This window comes from Trachypithecus francoisi, unplaced genomic scaffold (genome assembly GCF_009764315.1).
Source record: "Trachypithecus francoisi isolate TF-2019V2 unplaced genomic scaffold, Tfra_2.0 Lachesis_group6, whole genome shotgun sequence".
NCBI lineage: Eukaryota > Metazoa > Chordata > Mammalia > Primates > Cercopithecidae > Trachypithecus > Trachypithecus francoisi.
The window spans coordinates 77925650-77943469 of NW_022681471.1; the positions used below are offsets into that span (position 1 = coordinate 77925650).

The window sequence follows — 17820 nt, forward strand, 5'->3', positions numbered from 1 at the left end:
TATTAAGTTAGACAGTCCTGTGACCTTGGGAAGTTATTATACTTCTTTGAGTCCATTCTCTCCTGTATAAAATGGGGATAGTCATATTACCCCTCTCCATAGACCTGAGGTATAGATGAAATGAGACCAAAGATAAGATGCTAATATATAGAGTAAATAGAAATTGCAGTGAAATATCTTAGAGCTACCCACTCATACTACAAAGAAATATTGAGTCACTGTGAAGTCTTCCTAAATTTTATTGGCACTGAAACAGAACATGGATTGAGCATAAACCCCTCCAAAAACAATTTTTAAAAAACCCAAAAAGTACACAAAAAACCCCTGAATACAAAATCTAACCTTTCTCCCCAGCCTCCCTAAGGGTAAGTTACTGACTCTAAGGCAGCTATTAATAGATCGCCCCACAATTCCAGGTTTGAATTTAGCCAATATAGGACATATCACCAAGTGAGTGTCAATAATTCACAGCAATGCACACAAGACTCCTCAAGGTCAGGCAAAGAGTCGGGGGTGGTGGACAGGGGAACTGAAGGAGGCTCTAAGCTAGGGGCATTGAATGGTGGGACAGGATGGCCCCTTGAGGACTGAACCCTGGGGAGAAGACAAACAGGAATAATAAAAACAAATAACAAGTACTTTAAGAATGGATTGTATGACCTATAGTGACAGATGACATCACTAATACTGAAAGCTTCTTATATTAATATTTTTGGCAAAATGTCATTTTGTAATATAGTATATGCTTTCCAAGTGTGGGGGTGGTAAAGGAATGAGGCCAAAATGATCCTGCCCCAAGACTAATATCTTCTAATGGTGCATTAGCAAGGAAGGCAGAAATCAGTATTTAGATATCAGTGAAATACATAATACTATAGAAAGAACAAGAGCACATACGAGACAGAGAAGGAGGTGGATGCTCCTGGGTTGAGAGCAATGGGTGGGGGTGTGGAAGGAACTAGGCCAGAATCCCCAGCAGCTCTCTGGTTTACAGCTCCAAGGGACAGAACAGCTGGTGTCAAGACCTGGGTTAGAGGTTTGTCAAACAGAGGCAGGGCCCAGTCACCACTTTGGAGGGGAGTGATGAGAAGGAGATTTTGGTCACGTGAGAGGGTTGAGTAAACAGGGATCAGGGCACAGACTTCTCTCACCACATTCAGCTTCTTGCACTCACTCCCTAGTTGAGCCTACTGGCATCAAGCTCTAGATGCCAAGCCCGGGATGACTGTGGAGCAGGAGCTATGGCCCAAGTAGCTCTGAGAGGGGAAGAGACCTAAAACCCCTGGCAGGGAAAATACTGAAGCTAGGTGTGAACATATCCTCTCTTTTCACAAGAGTCCTGATGGGGCTGACTGAGCTTTTGGGTACTCATCCCTACTATTATAGCTGGAGAGGATTTGGGGGATTGAAGCAGGGAGGGGCAGATCCCACGAAGTGACTGCAGATCTGGAATAATAAGTAAGGGGCAGCTCTGCCCACAGAGCTCACTTTAGACAGGCCTATACTCCTATAAGGAATTGGGGTAGGATCTTCTACTCAGCCTTGCCAGAACAGAATGGTCAATGGCCTTCTAGTACGTTTGGTGAAGCCTCTTGAAGGCACTGTTTCCCCCATCCACCCTGGGGAGAAATTGAGTCCCTAAAGTCAACGACAAGGCTTCAGTTTGAGGCTGAGTTTGTAACAGGTCCAATCTGGGAGGTAGAAACAAAAATGACTGAACATCTTTTTATCCCTCAGTCATTACAAAGCCTAAATAACTCTAAACGGGATGGGCACTGGGAGGACAAATTTTAGGTCAGTTGACATCCTGGAGCAGATATCCAAGGTCTGTCTCATTCCCTAAACCACGTAATACTCTAACCCTGTAAATCTCAGGACCCTGAAGAAGACGGCAGTGGTAGGGGAGGGGAGGGGAGGGGAGCTAGCTTCCAACCTACTCCACACTTGACTGCCATTGGACAACAGTAACTGTAAGGGTATTTGCAAAATCAAGTGGAAAGTACCTCTGGGCTGGGCAAGTAGGATATTCTAGCAATATAGATTAAATGGAACAGAGAAGAGAAAGGAGGTTCCATTGGCACCATAATGAGCCATTCATTTGCCCAGGGAAGTGGGTGGGGGCTAAGGGGCTAGGTTTGGTCCCATGGCTACACTAAATGCTTGGCATGACTCCAGGGCTGCTCTGGTTAGTGGCTCCAGCATAGTATGAGTTAGGTGAGTTAGGTGTAGGAGTGTGGGGACAAGGAAAAAGGGAGGAGGGGTCCCTAGAGGCTGGGTGCCCATTACATGGACTCAAATTCGTCAATGCGCTGCTTGGTGTTGCCCTGCCGGATCTGGCGCAGGGTCTTGTATTTGTCTCGGCCCAGTCGCATGTTCTCAGCATGGATCATGTCATTGGCAGTCTTCTTGGACTCATCTCGCGCATTGGCCAGCTCCGAAGTGAGGGCCTGCGAGGGTGCACAGGAACACAGAGGTCAATGGCTTTTTCCCATTTTACCTCCTATTATTTGACCAGACTTTTCTCTCTTCTGTTTCCTTCTTTCTTCCTCACCCTTTCTCTCTCTATATAAATATTGAGTCATTTCCAACTCTGTTAGAACTGCAGTGGGGCAAGAGTATTTTTAAAAATAAAAATAAAACAGACTTAGGGGACCAGCTGATAATGGTATTCTCTGAGAGTAGAACAACATACCAAAGATTCAGGTGGGAATTTTGTCAGCTAGATATTTTCTTAATGTAAGAGGTGAATGTAGTGAGTGGGAGGTGGGGCAGAGAGAAAATCTCAAAAAGGGAAGAGATAGCCCAAGGTCTGATTAATAAGGGAGAGGTACTTATCCTTAAAGCTGTCACTTAAGAAAGGCTTGGGCTCCCACACAGCACTGGGACAGGATCTTATACCTATCTCCCATGATGGTTAGGGAATACCATGGGCTACTAAATCAATGCATAGTCTCCTTGACTCTTGGCCCTACTTGGATACCTTCAGGTGCTTCTGCACACGCTCATTCTTCTCTGCCTCAGTGGTACGTTCCTCCTCACTGCGGTCCTTGGCCATAGCATCAGCCCGTAGGTCAGCACTAGCCTCTGCCCCATTCTCATCCTGCTCATCCTGCTCATTCTCAGCAGGCTCAGCCACATGAGGTGTACTCATGGCAGTCTTCAGCTCAGCACGGGTCTTCTCCAAGTCTTCCTGTACCATCTGGGCCTGTCCAGCGACAGAAGGAGAGAAGACTTTCAGTGAGACCAGTTAAACTGTGGCATCCTGTATATGCCTAGAATGGTCTGGCAAGAGGCAGGCACCAAGTAGGACAAGACACTTCATCTGCCTGATCCTTAGTTTCTTCAGCCATAAAACAAGAGCAATTGTTCCAACTTCCTTAAGGTATTGGAGAACTCCAGTAAGTATTTGAGGAAACCATGAGTGCCTTCTCTCATGATGCCTGCTGTAGGAAGTATGAAAGAGGGAGGGAGCCAAAACATAAGGAATCTAAGGAGCTGTAACCTATACATATGGTACCCATTCCCTCAATGCTTTGCTTTAGGCCCTGTGTCTTACCTTCTGCTGCCACTCCACAGCCTCACTCTCCTTCTTCTGTCGGGCCATCTCCAGCTGGGAGATTCGAGCTGTCAGCTCTGCCATTTCCAAGGCCTACGGAAAAAGTGGAAGCCTGTGAGAGCTGGGCCTTCTGGTCCTCAGGACCCAGGTGTCTTCAAACCAAGTTCCCCTGGGGGACTAGTAAGGGACCTACTGCTCCACTTGCTTGCTGCCTCAGAGAATCTTTTACCACACCACTTCATTCCAGTCCCATCTTCCCTGACCACCACTTCAAGTCAGAGTTCCCCCACCTAGACTGTAGGCCTCCTGAAGACCGACAATATGCCATCTCTGTCCCTTCCTCATTATCTCTCCCCATGCCCCTCTTGGCAAGTATGCAGCTGGGGCCTCAGTAAAGCTTTGGCCATCACTGGGTCACTTCCTGAAGTGGCAGATCCTTTCCTGATATCCTAGAATGCTCAGGATTCCACTAAGACTCTTCCCAGGACAAGTACAGGAAAGACACTCTAGTGTCACAAGGTGATCTGAACAAGGAAAAAAGCTTATGCACACCTTGGGTAAATCTCCCATGACAGCTTCCTCATGAGAGACAGGTCTTGGTTCCCTATATTCCCACCTCCAACAGTAGAGGGGAAGAGTATATGTCAAGGAGTTTGGACCACAGGTTCTTCACTTCTGTGTCACAGAACCCTTGGAAACTGTGATGAAAGTATTGATGCCAAATGTCCCCAAAATGCATAGACACAGTTGCATGTGATTTCAGGGACCAAAGCTTTCAAACAGAGGCAGAAATGGGTTCTAATCCTTATTTAGCCACAGCCGTGTGACCTTTGGTGAATCTCTTCTCTGAGCTCTAATTTCCTTATCTGGGCATATTATCTCATATGAGGTTAATCCCATAGGGTTACTGGGAAGAAGAAATAAGTAAGGAAAAGGGAAATATTTCCAACACAGCAACATACAGCAGGAACTCAAGTATGAGTTCCTTTTGTTCCTTTCTCCTTCCCTTTCCTTTGCTAGGTCAATCAGCTCAGATACCCAAGGGTAAAGAAAGTGAACAGAAACTAAGGGTTAGGGAAGATTGCAAAAATTCCTGGGCCACACTAGTGACTTCTCAGCTTGCTTCCGAACTAGTTATTTGCTGGAGGCCCATGGAGTGGTAGTCTGCTCTAAAGAGCCAGCATGTAAGCAAAAGTATCTATAAGTAAGTAGGCAGACAAGGAAGAAAACTCAGTTCCCAAAACCCCAGTCCATCCTACAGCTTTACCAGCTGTTCCTGAGTCTTTTTCTGGTCCCGGGAGGCCTGCAGCAAGGCCTCCTTGGCCTCTTCAGCTTCCTGACGCTCCTTGGCAAGCTTTTCAGCCTCGCTCTGGGCACGCTTCCGTTCCTGCTCAAGTTCCAGAGCCCTACGGGTCTGTTCTTCCAGTTCTGGGCAGAAAAGGAGGGGAGAAGCAGTGAAGAGCACAGAGATAAAGATGACACACTAGCTTCCTTCCTGGAAATGATCCACCCCAGGACAAAGCTGGCAGAAAGTTCTGAGTTCTCTTCTTGCCCATTCTTTTTCTAGTCTGTAGCCACACCTGAACTACATTGTCTGTGTCTACAGCTCAGGAAGAAGGTTCTCCAGCTCAGAGTCAGGTCTGGAAAAACCCAATCTCCAAGGTGACTCCAAGCCTCACCTTGTTGAGCCTTCTTAGTCTGTTCCTCAATCTGCTTCAGCCTCTCCATCAGTTCCTCCTTCTCCCGTTCAATCTTCTCTTTCTCTTTTTCTGCCATTTCACGTTTCTTCTTCTCATTTTCCAGCATAGCACTAGGGAAGGAGATAAAATGGATAAAACAGGATAGTAAAGCTCCATAAAAGCCTGAGGAGGCCAGGCGTGGTGGCTCACGCCTATAATCCCAGCACTTTGGGAGGCTGAGGCGGGCAGATCATGAGGTCAGGAAATCGAGACCATCCTGGCTAACACGATGAAACCCCATCTCTACTAAAAATACAAAAATTAGCTGGGCGTAGTGGCTTGCGCCTGTAGCCCTAGCTATTCGGGAGGCTGAGGCAGGAGAATAGCTTGAACCTGGGAGGTGGAGGTTGCAGTGAGCTGAGATTGCGCCACTGCACTCCAGCGTGGACAACAGAACAAGACCCCATTTTCAAAAAAAAAAAAAACAAAAAATCCTGGGCTTGCTGCCTCTGGGTCTCTCAGCCCAACCTTCCCAACACACTCAGGGATTGTGAGTTTGGGCCACCCTCCCTTACCTCCATACCCTTGTCCTCATATCACAGCCCCACATAGGCCAGTGTACACGGGGCCCTGTCAATGTGCCCCTGAGTCAGGAATCCTAGCTCTCCCACCAACCCACTGGGTGACCTTAGCTATGTCACTGCTTTGCTCTTGTTCCCCTATCTTGAAAATGGTCCAATAAGACCTGCCCTGTCTACCTTGTAGGGAGACAAGTTTTGGCTCTCTGCTGGGATGAAGTGCTTCAAGTCCAGTAATCTCTATGGCTAGTGCATCAGTCCTCAGGTCCAAATCTGCCTGCCCTAAAGCCCAGCTCTAGGCTTCTTTTCCCCAGAGTTTGTTACAAATCTGGAATAGGTATTTGCTTTTTCTTGCCCTACCATTTCTTCCAGGAACCTTCTTATCTCCCTTGGCTAGGTATTCTCCATCTGAGCCCTCAGAATACTTGGCTTACCCTTCTCCCCACCCCTCTTCTATGTTTTTTTCTCCATAGCAATTGTTAACCATCTTATGTACCACATAATTTGCTTATTTATTATGTTTGTCTTCTCCCCACTGAATGCTAGCTTCACAAAAGCAGAGATTTTTGGTCTTTTCTTATTCATTGCTTAATAAATATTTATTAAGTGAATGAATGGCATGGTGTTTGTACCTTGAGTTATGTATATATTGTTTTCCCTCTCTCTGCTACTAGACTGAGTAGACTATGAGGTCCTACAGGGCAGGTTCCTGCTAGATCCAGCTCTGTAAAAACTGCCCCTCAAACTTGGTAAATGTTTTCTGAATAAATGTAATATTGGTGTCTAACCTCTCATCTATGAAGTCCTAGGTTGGCCTCATGTCCTGAATTAGCAGGCTGGGCACCTTTGAGAAGCTTCCTTGCCCCAGCCCTGGCCCCTCACATCAGTGTGCAGCACCTACCGCTCCATCTGCTTCTGGTGCTTCTCCTCCCGGGCCTGTGCCTTCATCTGCTGCACCTCAATGGTGTCAGGCTTGCGACGGCGCATGTATAGTTCATGGTTCCCCATGCACAAGGCCAAGATACGCTTGTTAATCCGCAGCCGGGGAGCATAGAAGACGAAGTCCTGGTGGGAAATCAGCAATCAGAAAGAATTTGGAGGGCCAGGTGAAAGTGATCTTCTGCCTTCTGAAAAGCTAAATCCAAAAGCACTGAAAAGAATGTTTAATCTAACCTCCTGCACTACAGATGGGAAGACTAATTATCAGAGTGGTAAAGTGACTTGCCCAGGGTCAGACAGCAGGCAGACCAAAGACTAGAAACCCAGGTTTCTTGACTCTGAAACCCGTGTTCTTCCCACAATTTCTTTCAATCTTTGCTTATGAAAGCATCCTAAATTACTCTTAATCAAGTTGAAGGATTCAAACTTTCTCTGCTAATTAAGGAACATGCTAGGTCTCAGGTGACCTCTTTTGGAAGCCAAATGACCCCTGACAATATGCTGGTGGGTGCAGTATGGGTGACTGGACTGTTTCTACAATCTCCTGAAAGCAAATCCTAGAGCCAGCCCCTTAAATCCTTTTTGGAACAAGGCAGGCTGTAAATACATATATAAATACATAAATCTCTGATCACTGCTTGTCCTGGTTGTTGTTTTTAAAATGAGCCCTTGATCTCAGCTGGCTTTGTTACTTAACTTTTTCTGATAAAAGTTGAGCACAGCAGCAATAAAAGAAAACACACAAGAAAATTCAGTGAGTTTGAGTTTGCTACTACAAATACCACTGGACCAAAGTCACCAGCTGATGGGCTAACCGCCATCTCCTCTGCCACTGACCACACACTGCTACTGTCTCATATAGCTTGGGGTGCAGTGGAGGGAGCACAGGCTCTCAAAGTCAAATCACCTAGGTCTAAATCCCAGTTCTACCATTTTTAGCTGTGTTATCTTGAACAAATCACTCCATCTCTCTAACCTCAGTTTTGTCAACCATAAAATTAGTATGCTACTTACTACCTACCTGACCATGTTGCTGAGGGTTTAAGGAGACAACATGTGTAAAGTCCCTAGCAGGGAAAGTTCAGACACCTCAGGGCTGGAGAAGAATGGTTGAGCCTTCATGAAAAAAGGTAAGGCGCAGTATTGTCACTGGGCCTTGTTGGACATGAGGTATCCCAGAAAAGGAGATACTTAGCTCAGTTTCCTACCCTACCACAATCACCAGCTGTCTGGTCTTGAGTGGGTAAGAAGTGTGGCGAGTGTATTAGAGAAATGAGTGAACTTAAAGCACTTTTTTGGTCTTGGAATGCTCTGGAGAAAAGTCTGAGAGGGCAGCAGTCAAGTTCTACCAAGAAGTTTGTAGGATCATCTTGGGATTTGGACTTCTCTGGTCACAGCCATTTCTCCATAATAAAAAAAAGAAATCAAGGGCTGGGCATGGTGGCTCACACTGTAATCCCAGCACTTTGGGAGGCCAAGGCAGGCAAATCACCTGAGGTCAGGAGTTCAAGACCAGCCTGGCCAACATGGCGAAGCCCTATCTCTACTAAAACTACAAAAATTGGCCGGGCGCGGTGGCTCAAGCCTGTAATCCCAGCACTTGGGAGGCCGAGATGGGCGGATCACGAGTTCAGGAGATCGAAACCATCCTGGCTAACACGGTGAACCCCGTCTCTACTAAAAATACAAAAAATAGCCGGGCGAGGTGGTGGGCGCCTGTAGTTCCAGCTACTCGGGAGGCTGAGGCAGGAGAACGGCATAAACCCGGGAGGCAGAGCTTGCAGTGAGCTGAGATCTGGCCACTGCACTCCAGTCTGGGTGACAGAGCAAGACTCCGCCTCAAAAAAAAAAAAAATTAGCCGGGCATGGTGGAATGCACCTGTAATCCCAGCTACTCGGGAGGCTGAGGTTGTAGTAAGCCAAGATTGTGCCACTGCACTTCAGCCTGGGCGACAGAGCGAGACTCTGTCAAAAAAGGGAGGAAGGGAAGGGAAGGGAAGGGAGGGAGAGGAAGGGAGGGGAGGGGAAAAGAAAAGAAAAGAGAAGAGAAGAGAGAGAAGAGAAGAGAAGAGGAGGGGAGGGGAGGGGAGGGGAGGGGAGGGGAGGGGAGGGGAGGGGAGGGGAGGGGAGGGGAGGGGAGGGGAGGGAAGGGAAGGGGAGAGGAGAGGAGAGGAGAGGAGAGGAGAGAAGGGGAAAGGGGAAAGGGGAAAAAGGAAAAGAAAGGAAGGAATCAAATATGTGAACAGTGTCCACTTTCCAGGACCCCAGGGGCTTGGAAATACGAGATGCATTTGGTTTCCACCCCAGAACCTCACGGTGGCAGAGACAATGGCTAAGAAGCAGTACTTAACACTGCCTGTGGCTCTCCCTCATCCACAGTGAGGGAGACAGGTAGCAGAGTAGAACCAGGTACAGGATGTCTGCTGGCCATTTTTAGCATCAACATCTCCCTCCATTCCCAATCTCTATCTGTGCTTCCTGTTCGTGCACGTGTGCACACACATGTGCACACACACAGACACGCGCGCACACACACACACACACCAGCAAAGGAAGAGAAAAATAGAATAGCATGATTGCTCATTACTGCAGGCCTTGGCAAGTACCCGTCTTGGTCAGAGGGAGGAATCACTCACCGGGGCTTTTTTGTCAATGGGCTTGATGACAAATTTCTTATCATTGAAAGAGATGTTCCTGATTTCACTCCAGGGGAAGCCTATCTTGGGAGTTAGTCTGTAGAAATGGAAACCAATAATATCAGGACAAGGGCAAGACAAGAAGGGCATAGAGAACTGGTGGCTTGCCCTCACGTCACCCCCAAGCTTCTATGTCTCTCTCTCTCTCTCTCTCTCTCTTTTAAAATAATAGAGACGAGGTCTCACTATGTTACCCAGGCTGGTCTTGAACTCTTGGCTCAAGCGATCCTCCCTCCTCAGCCTCCCAAAGTGCTGGGATTACAGGCGTGAGCCACCAAGCTTGGTCAAACAAACACTTCTCTCTGGAGGAGGCAGACTCGGTGCCAGCTCAGCTAGTGTCATCACATGCCACCAGGTCAGTTGCCAGCATTGAGTTCACTAAAGGATCTCCTGATATTACAACTAACATATGATTCCTTGTCTCGAGTTCGTTTTATGTTTTTGTTTGAGGAATGGAACTTGTAACAATTCCTCAAGGGAATCCCCAGCCCTATTTAACTGAGTTTCTTCTATCCAAGCTTACAAAAGTTAGAGAAAAAGTAAATAATGAACTCCAAGATTCAGCAGTTATATGGAACAATAATCTATTGATCTCCATTCTCACCAAGAGCACACCAAGTGAAAAATATAAGCAAGTGAGATAAGGCTACAGTGAGAGGATTATAGGCCAAAAGCCATTTAATTATCACAGGAGACTAATTATAATATATCCCGATAAGAGAGTCTAGGCCTGCACAAACCAATAAAAACATAATGACTGTCACATATATAATTTTAAGTTTTCTAGTAGCTACATGAAAATAAGTAAAAAGAAACGGATGTAATAAAATTTTAATAAGTTTAATTAGCCCAATATATTTAAAATATTATCATTTGAACATGTAAATAAATATTTTTTAAAACATTAAGACATTTTTACATTCTGTTTTTCACACTAATCTTCAAAGTCCAGTGTGTAGTTTACACTTACAGCACATCTCAATTCAAAGTAGCCACATTTCAAGTGTTCAATAGCCCCATGTGGCTGGTGGCTACCACAGTTGACAGTGTGAGTCTAGTCAATACAGGATTTAGAGGCCTAAGGAAAGTTGTGAAATCATCTGGGCTGGACTAAATTAGGTAGAAAAAGAACTGAGGTGGGACCCAAGAGCTATGGCCTTGCTCCTTGGTGAAAAGTGAGCCCTAGATGTTAACATAATCTAAATAAACTAAAAGAGATCTGACTTATACCTGTCATTCTGCTCATAGATGTTGAGACCCAGTGCATCCACCCCCAGCCACAGCTCTGAGCCTTTCTTGTTCTTGATGCTGAAGTAGTTCACACCATACATCTCCAGATCTTGAGCAATCTTCAGATATTCCAGGACAGCATCCTCCCTAAATGACACAGTTGGGGGTCACAAAGTGGGGCTTTTGAGTCAGACCCAAGGAGAGAGAAAGCCTGCTTACTCTGTACTTCTGACAAGGATCTTGCTATCAGGAGTGGGAAAGGGGACAAAAGGCAAGCAGATGATGGAGAACAGAGGATAGCATGACTTTTGCAAAGCAAAATCTCCTAACAAAAACCTAGGGTCTATGCTCCCAAAGGGAATAAAGATGGGCTGACCCTTGCTGGCCTCTGGCATCTTGACTGCCACAGAAGCAATTTTCTTTCTCTCATTCATTGTGACAGCCTCTTACACATTCTTAGCAGGGCTCAGAATGTGGTGATGGCAAAATGATATTTGTCCTTCAACTAGACAACCCTCAAAAATGCTTTGCCATGTTTAAGAGCTCCTTCCTTATTTCCTTCTGGTAGGGGGCGGGGAGTCCTTGGTGGCCCAGTAGCTCCCTGGACATCCTGAGGTCCCCTCCATTTCTTGATAGTCAAAACTGTTCGTGCTATCAGTTACTACCATTCAGCAAAACAAACAAACAAGCAAACAAAAAACAGCCTCATAATAGTCCTAGTTTGCCTTCTATCGTCCCTGTTCCCTCTTTCTCCAACATCTACCAATGTCCCTTGTCATCTGTCTCTTCTCCCCAGAATGCATTCTCATTCACCCTATAAGGGAAGTGGGGCCCACCACTGCTTGGGCAAGCTTACCTGAGCATGCCACGGTGTTCCTCATGCCACACCTGGATCCGCTCCTCCCACTGGTCCTTGTTGAGTTTATGCTGTTCCAGGACTCTGGAAAGACAATGGGTGATGAGTAGTTTAAAGCACAAAAGTCCCTGTGCAGGAGAGAAGGAAGCCATTTAGCTTTCTAAGAGGCTGATGCAAAGAGGATGTAGAGTCAGCCAATTGAGGTCACACTGGAAGCAGACTGAAATTATAGCTAAGAAGGTATTAAATTAGACACAAGGAATTGCCTGAAAGGTAAGAGAGCTACAAGAATGGATGATCAAAAACAACAAGGGGAACACCTTCCTTTGTACCTTTATCCACAAATCAAATGATGTGCTGTGGTCCCTAAGTATAGCAATAAATTGTCAGGAGTTTGTGCTGACTTGAGGGGCTAACAGTAGGGATGGACCTCATGGAGCCAGGTACACTCTCTCCTAGATCCTCTTGGGACCAACAGTCTATGTTTATAAGAATACTGCTCAGAAATGAAAGAATGGCCTTTGGCTACAGAGCAATGAACTGAGTCCTAATGGCTTTGAGAAAAACCAACAGGTCCAACCTCCAAGACCTACTAGATTATAAACAAGGTTAGCTTTAAACATGCCATCTCAGATATCATGGCAATGACTCAGGGAGAGTCCCCAGGGTATAAGCACTATCCCTAATATCTTATAGGTGTGTTGTACATATATGCCATAACTCCAGTGGGACTGAGGCTCCCAGAATGAAGCAAAGCTTTTCCTTCTAATCCAAAAGACTATGGAAATGGCCATTATGTATAGTTAGAAAAAATTTAGTGTTAAAATATTAAGGTGCTAAGCTTCCAGGTCTGGCTCTGCCTCAGATGAGCTGCAGCAGATGGGGAAAGTCAGTGTGAGTACCTCTGCACCTCTATTTCCTCGGCCAGGAAATAAGGATAATGCCTGCTTTGTTCTTTTGTGTGTTATTGTGATGCAAAAACAAAAATAATGAGGGTTTTAGAGCTTTTGACTTTGAAGTTTACAAAAGGAGAAAGCTCTGTACACTAGTTGTCAATATTAAAAGACTATTTGAGCTCCCCATGTCCCTGGTTTGCTTATTTCTCTCTCTCCCCTGTGAACTTCTGATATAAGAGATCTAAATCAGTAAAAAGAACTGAGAAAATGGAACCAGGGAGGGGTGAAAGAAATTACTCAATCTCTGGTTCTACATAAGCACTTGCCTCCAGGTTAATAAAGTTCTGTAATCAGGTAGACAGAGGGGAAAAAAGGCTTTTAATTTGGAAAGCCAGAAAAACAACAACAGAGTATGACACTATATGCAAATGTCTCTTGAGCAGCATAACACAGTCTTCAGACAGACCCCAATGGAGAGGAACAGATCTGGCATCCCCTGTGGGGCAGGGATTGGTCAGCTATGGGCTGCAGCCCCTTATGGCCAAGGCAAAGGAGGGCAGGGAATCACCTCACCTCTGTGGGAGCAACTTGTCTCCGGCCAGGTAGCCAGACTTATGCACCTCCTTATTGAAGTCGCCATACTTAGACTGGACAGCATACGAGGCCAGCAGCACAGCAGTCTCAGGTGGGCAGTAAATATCATCATTGAGAATGCCCTCTTTCACTTGCAGAAAGAACAGGCGCTGAGTGATGTCCTGAATCAATTCCTCGGATACATCCTCAGGATAGAACTTGGCACGGAACTTAAAGAGCAGGGGGCTTTCCTTCCGCACGTCCTGGGCAGTCACCTGGGAGCAGTAAGGTTATGGACTCTCAAAAAATAGGTTTTAGGGGTGACAGAGTGGCTGTGGGGTGGGGGAAAAACACTGAAAGATCATCAATTTGCATAATCTTAGAGAGCTGGGTGGCAACCCCCTGGTAATTAAGAAAAACAATACATTACTTTCACTGGGGACTGAATCCCATGTCTGTAATCACTTTCTGTTGGGAATTTCTTCCTGAAATTACCTTAATACCGACTGATGATCAGAAGTCTTCAAACCATTTTATCTGACTATATCCAACTATCCCCAAATTCTGAGAGTAGGCATAAGCTCTTCTTTTCGGCTTGTCTTATAAGTCTCCTCCAATTTCATAAATTAGCAAAGTAAGGACTAGGATATATGACTAAGGATTAAGAATTGGCTAGACAAGAGCACAAATTAGACCATTTTTTAAAGCCTGAAATGGAATACTAGTGGCTCCACACTTGTCCAGCAAAAGACTCAACTTTTTAGGAAAACAAGACTTTACCAGCAGAAAGTGGGGTACCTACTCCCTAGACACAATCAGAGAAGCAAACTGCAGGACAGTATGGAGACTTCTAAGGACAAGACCAGCCAGTTTGAGGATACGAAGATGGAAGGCTACCAGGTTCTCGTGGAGATGCTGCTTGGGGTGGAGAGCTTGCATGGACTCAAACCATTCCATTTGGGGTCCAACTGAGGTAAAAGGTCAAGAAAGAGGGAAACATCTATATGGGGTTCAGATATCAGTTGACTGCTGGAGAAGGTTCAGCATAAGACTGTGAGATCGTTCAGATTTTTTTTTCTAGTTCAAGAATCTGTGGCTCTTTTTAACAAATCCCCGGCCGAGCACAGTGGCTCACGCCTGTAATCCCAGTACTTTGGGAGACCGAGGCAGGCAGATCACAAGGTCAGGAGATTGAGACCATCCTGGCTAACATGGTGAAACCCTGTCTCTACTAAAAATACAAAAAATTAGTCGGGCGTGGTGGCGGGTGCCCGTAATCCCAGCTACTTGGGAGGCTGAGGCAGGAAAATGGTGTGAATCTGGGAGGCGGAATTTGCAGTGAGCTGAGATGGCACCACTGCACTCCAGCCTGGGCGAGAGTGCAAGACTCCTTCTCAAAAAAAAAAAAAAAAAAAATCCCCTAAAGCCATTGACTTTGGAGAGATGAAGGGGATACCAATCCTCTCTTGAAGAGCCACTAATGGATTTGATCCAAAACAAGTCAAAGTTCAAGCTAGTGTTCCCAGTAGAAAGAAAAGAGTCTCTTCTTCTTTGAATGCTGGCCATTGTCGCTGTTAGAAGTCAAAGTGGAGACAGAGCAAAAGCTTTTACTTGCCTGAGTCCTCTGTCCTTATTCTGATCCAGGTGGTCAACAGACCACCCAGTCACAAACACAGCCCTAGGTATACAGGATTTGCCAATTAGCACATGGTACCCTCCCAGGAATGTTCTGGAAAAGAAAAGAATTCTAAACCCAACCGAGGAATAAGCAGTTACCTTCTTATTGAGTTTCAGCCAGGTGGAGAAACCTTTAGTGTCCTGGTACTGCAGACCAAAGAACCAAACTTCCCTCAAGCCAATAGTTTTCACCACCTAGAAGAGAAAACCAAAACAACCAACCATTGATTGAATACCTCCCCTATGTGAGGCACAGAGGACACAAGTTTGAAGTCAATATGATATCTGCCCTTAAAGGTTTTAAGGTGCTCAGGGTCTGGCAAGAAAATACACTTGGGCAGCAATCAAGAACTGATGTCAGCATCTCTCTGCACAAAGTACTGCTGGGGTAGGAAAGGGATCTATTACTTATGAGCACTGACACATACCAAGAACCTTACATCCATCATCTCCTTTAATTTTCATAATATCCCTATGCTAGACTTATAATTAGACCCATTTTATAGATATCAAAAATGAGGTTCAAAGAAATGCCCAAGGTTCAGGTCATGAGTGACAGAATTAGGGTTCAAACCATGTCTGTTTGACTCCAAATCCATGCATATCCAGTGATTTCTGCCACCTTCTCCCTCCCTCTACAATGTCATGCCACTTTCCACTTCCATGATGAATTAAAGACTGAATGTGGAGATTGTTGGATTAACTCCTGCATCTTGTTCTCTTGGGTTGCTCCCATACATTGTCCTTTATCCTTAGCAACTGGGGGTAATACCCACACCCTTAAGACTGAGTTCCATTTACAATACCCCAAATAAAGAATGTTTGAGAAGATAAAACAGGGACTGTGAAGGACTCTGAAGCCATGCTGTACCTGGGTTCTGAGAGGATTTTTTCCAACCCTGATCAAAGCCCAGTCATGATTCCTCTTACACAGGTTTAAGGTGGACCTGAGGGTAGAAATAGGGTAAGTACCTCAGTGTAGTAGCTGAGGTGCTCCCTGTTGTCCTGAGCCTCCTGGCTGAACAGTGGGCAGGAAAGGGAGGCTTGCCAAGAGAATACAGATGAGCTCTGTTCTCTAGTCCCTGACATTAGCATGTTAATAGTCTGGCTGTCAGCTCAACCCCAGCATACCCACCCCTGTTGATGGCAGCAGTGAAGCTGAGCCACATCCTAATGAGGTCAGGCTGGCCTTAGGCAGTCTTCTTTATTTTGTTTTTTTGGGGGAAGGATGCAAGTGGAGGGTAAGGTAAGGTGAGAAAGAATCACAGAAATATACCTAGAGATGGAAGCAGGGAACAAGGACCCAGTGTTGCTGATGTCCTTCCCTTATGAACAAATTAATATCTCCCTTCAAAATACACACACACACACACACACGCACACACACTCACTCACAAAGACACATATATACACACCAACACTGTATCCACAAAGTTTCTTTTATGGATCCAAAGTCAGGCCCCACAGTCACACCCAGAGTTTATAATCTAGAGCTTCAGAGGCCCCAAGGAAAAAAGTAGCTCATATATATTAAGCACCAATCATGTGTCAGGCACTGAACAGTAAACAATCCTGTGAGATAGCAACATATTATAGATGAGGAACTAAGCTTAGAGAGGTAATGCATCTAAAATTACAGAGCCATACAGAACCATGATGTATCTGACTAAATAAAGCTTGTATCTTTTCTTCTCTAGCATGCTATCTCCTAATGCCAAGTACTCATATGAGCTTAGGACTCCTGAGCTTCTCAAGTGATTAATTGTCTTGTCTCTCTTTTAGCCTAAATATCCCATCCAGATAATAAACTTTGATTACTTCTGCATCGAGATATGCTTCCTGGCAAGCATACAGACCCAAGCAACAACCACTTTGGGGAGAAGCTATGTCCCCCTAGTCATCAACCTCCATTGCTTACCAGGTCACCCTTCCCTTTCATAGCTTGGATCAAGTATCAGAAACCTGAGAAAATGTTCATGTCTGTCTCCAACTAGCTGTATGATATTAAGATGGCACCTTTCCTCTCTGGGCCTCACCTTCCTTATCTATCCAAATTGGGGAGTATGGCTTCAATGATCTCTTTCTTCTCTTAAGTTCTATCACTGTACTAATTACATTACAAGGTTATTTTGCAAATGGTTAATAAAAACAATCCCATTTCCCAACTACCTCTTGCTGATGTGGATAATTAGAAACATGTTTAGAAAAGATCAATGGGGTTGGGAGGTAATGAGGAGAGTTCAAAAGGCTTCCAGAATTCAATGGCCAGGTGAGTCCCTGACTCTAAGGCAATAGACAGCTGGAACTGCCAGAAAGTTTCAGATGCAGAAATGTGAATGCTTATATTGAAATGTAATATTGGCTTTTTGCAGAGGATGAAGGTAGTGGGGGGCATGAACAGAAAAAATATTTTTAAAGCACCTCTTATATCATCCTAGATCTAAACAGGGCCCAAGGCCCAATGAACATTTCTAATTATTTTCCGCAGGGCTGCAGAAGAATAGTGTGTCCAGATGCAGTTGATGGGAAGAGGCAAGATCCAAGAAACAATCCAGCTGAGAGAGAGACAAAAAAAAGAGACAGAGAGAGAGAGAAGACCCACTAAAGATGCTGAAGAGAAGATGGACCATGAGTGCCAAGATATTAGGTCATGGGGAGAGAACAGACTTGGAACAGAAGTAGTAGAGCAGTGCCATGGTTTGGATGTGGTTTGTCCCCATCAAAACTCATGTTGATGCTTCATTGCCAGTGTGGCAGTGCTGGGAGGTAGAATCATTAAGAGGTAGTGTGTAATGAGAGGTGTTTCAGTCATGGGGACCCCTGTCCCTGTGAATTACTTGACCTTTTGTCACATTATGAAGCAGCACAAAGGCCCTCACCAGAGGCTGAGCAGGTGCTGGTGCCATGCTCTTGGACTTTCCAGCCACTACAATTACGAGACAAATAAACCTCTTTTCTTTATAAAGTACCTAGCCTCAGGTATTTTATTATAAAAACATAAAATGGGCCAGGAGTGTTGGCTCATGCCTGTAATCTCAGCACTTTGGGAGGCCAAGATGGGCGGATCACAGGGTCAGGAGATTGAGACCATCCTGACTAACACAGTGAAACCCGGTCTCTACTAAAAATACAAAAAATTA

The 17820-nt window shown here is 45.3% G+C and overlaps 1 protein-coding gene across 3 annotated transcripts in view; it reads right to left on the bottom strand.

Annotated features, from left to right (window-relative positions):
• Positions 1 to 221: 221 nt before the first annotated feature.
• The window catches only part of MSN (moesin), a 153192-nt gene continuing 135593 nt past the window's right edge, over positions 222 to 17820 (bottom strand). For 2 of the 3 annotated variants that reach the window (XM_033201141.1, XM_033201142.1), the window contains exons 3-13: positions 14780 to 14875; positions 13004 to 13278; positions 11535 to 11618; positions 10679 to 10825; positions 9389 to 9485; positions 6715 to 6878; positions 5236 to 5366; positions 4824 to 4984; positions 3557 to 3649; positions 2981 to 3205; positions 222 to 2447 (exon numbers count right to left, since the gene is read on the bottom strand). In XM_033201141.1, coding sequence (XP_033057032.1) covers positions 2283 to 2447; positions 2981 to 3205; positions 3557 to 3649; positions 4824 to 4984; positions 5236 to 5366; positions 6715 to 6878; positions 9389 to 9485; positions 10679 to 10825; positions 11535 to 11618; positions 13004 to 13278; positions 14780 to 14875 — 1638 coding nt within the window. In that variant the 3' untranslated portion in view covers positions 222 to 2282. The remainder of the gene's footprint in view (positions 2448 to 2980; positions 3206 to 3556; positions 3650 to 4823; positions 4985 to 5235; positions 5367 to 6714; positions 6879 to 9388; positions 9486 to 10678; positions 10826 to 11534; positions 11619 to 13003; positions 13279 to 14779; positions 14876 to 17820) is intronic. The other variant, XM_033201143.1, reaches the window with a different exon arrangement.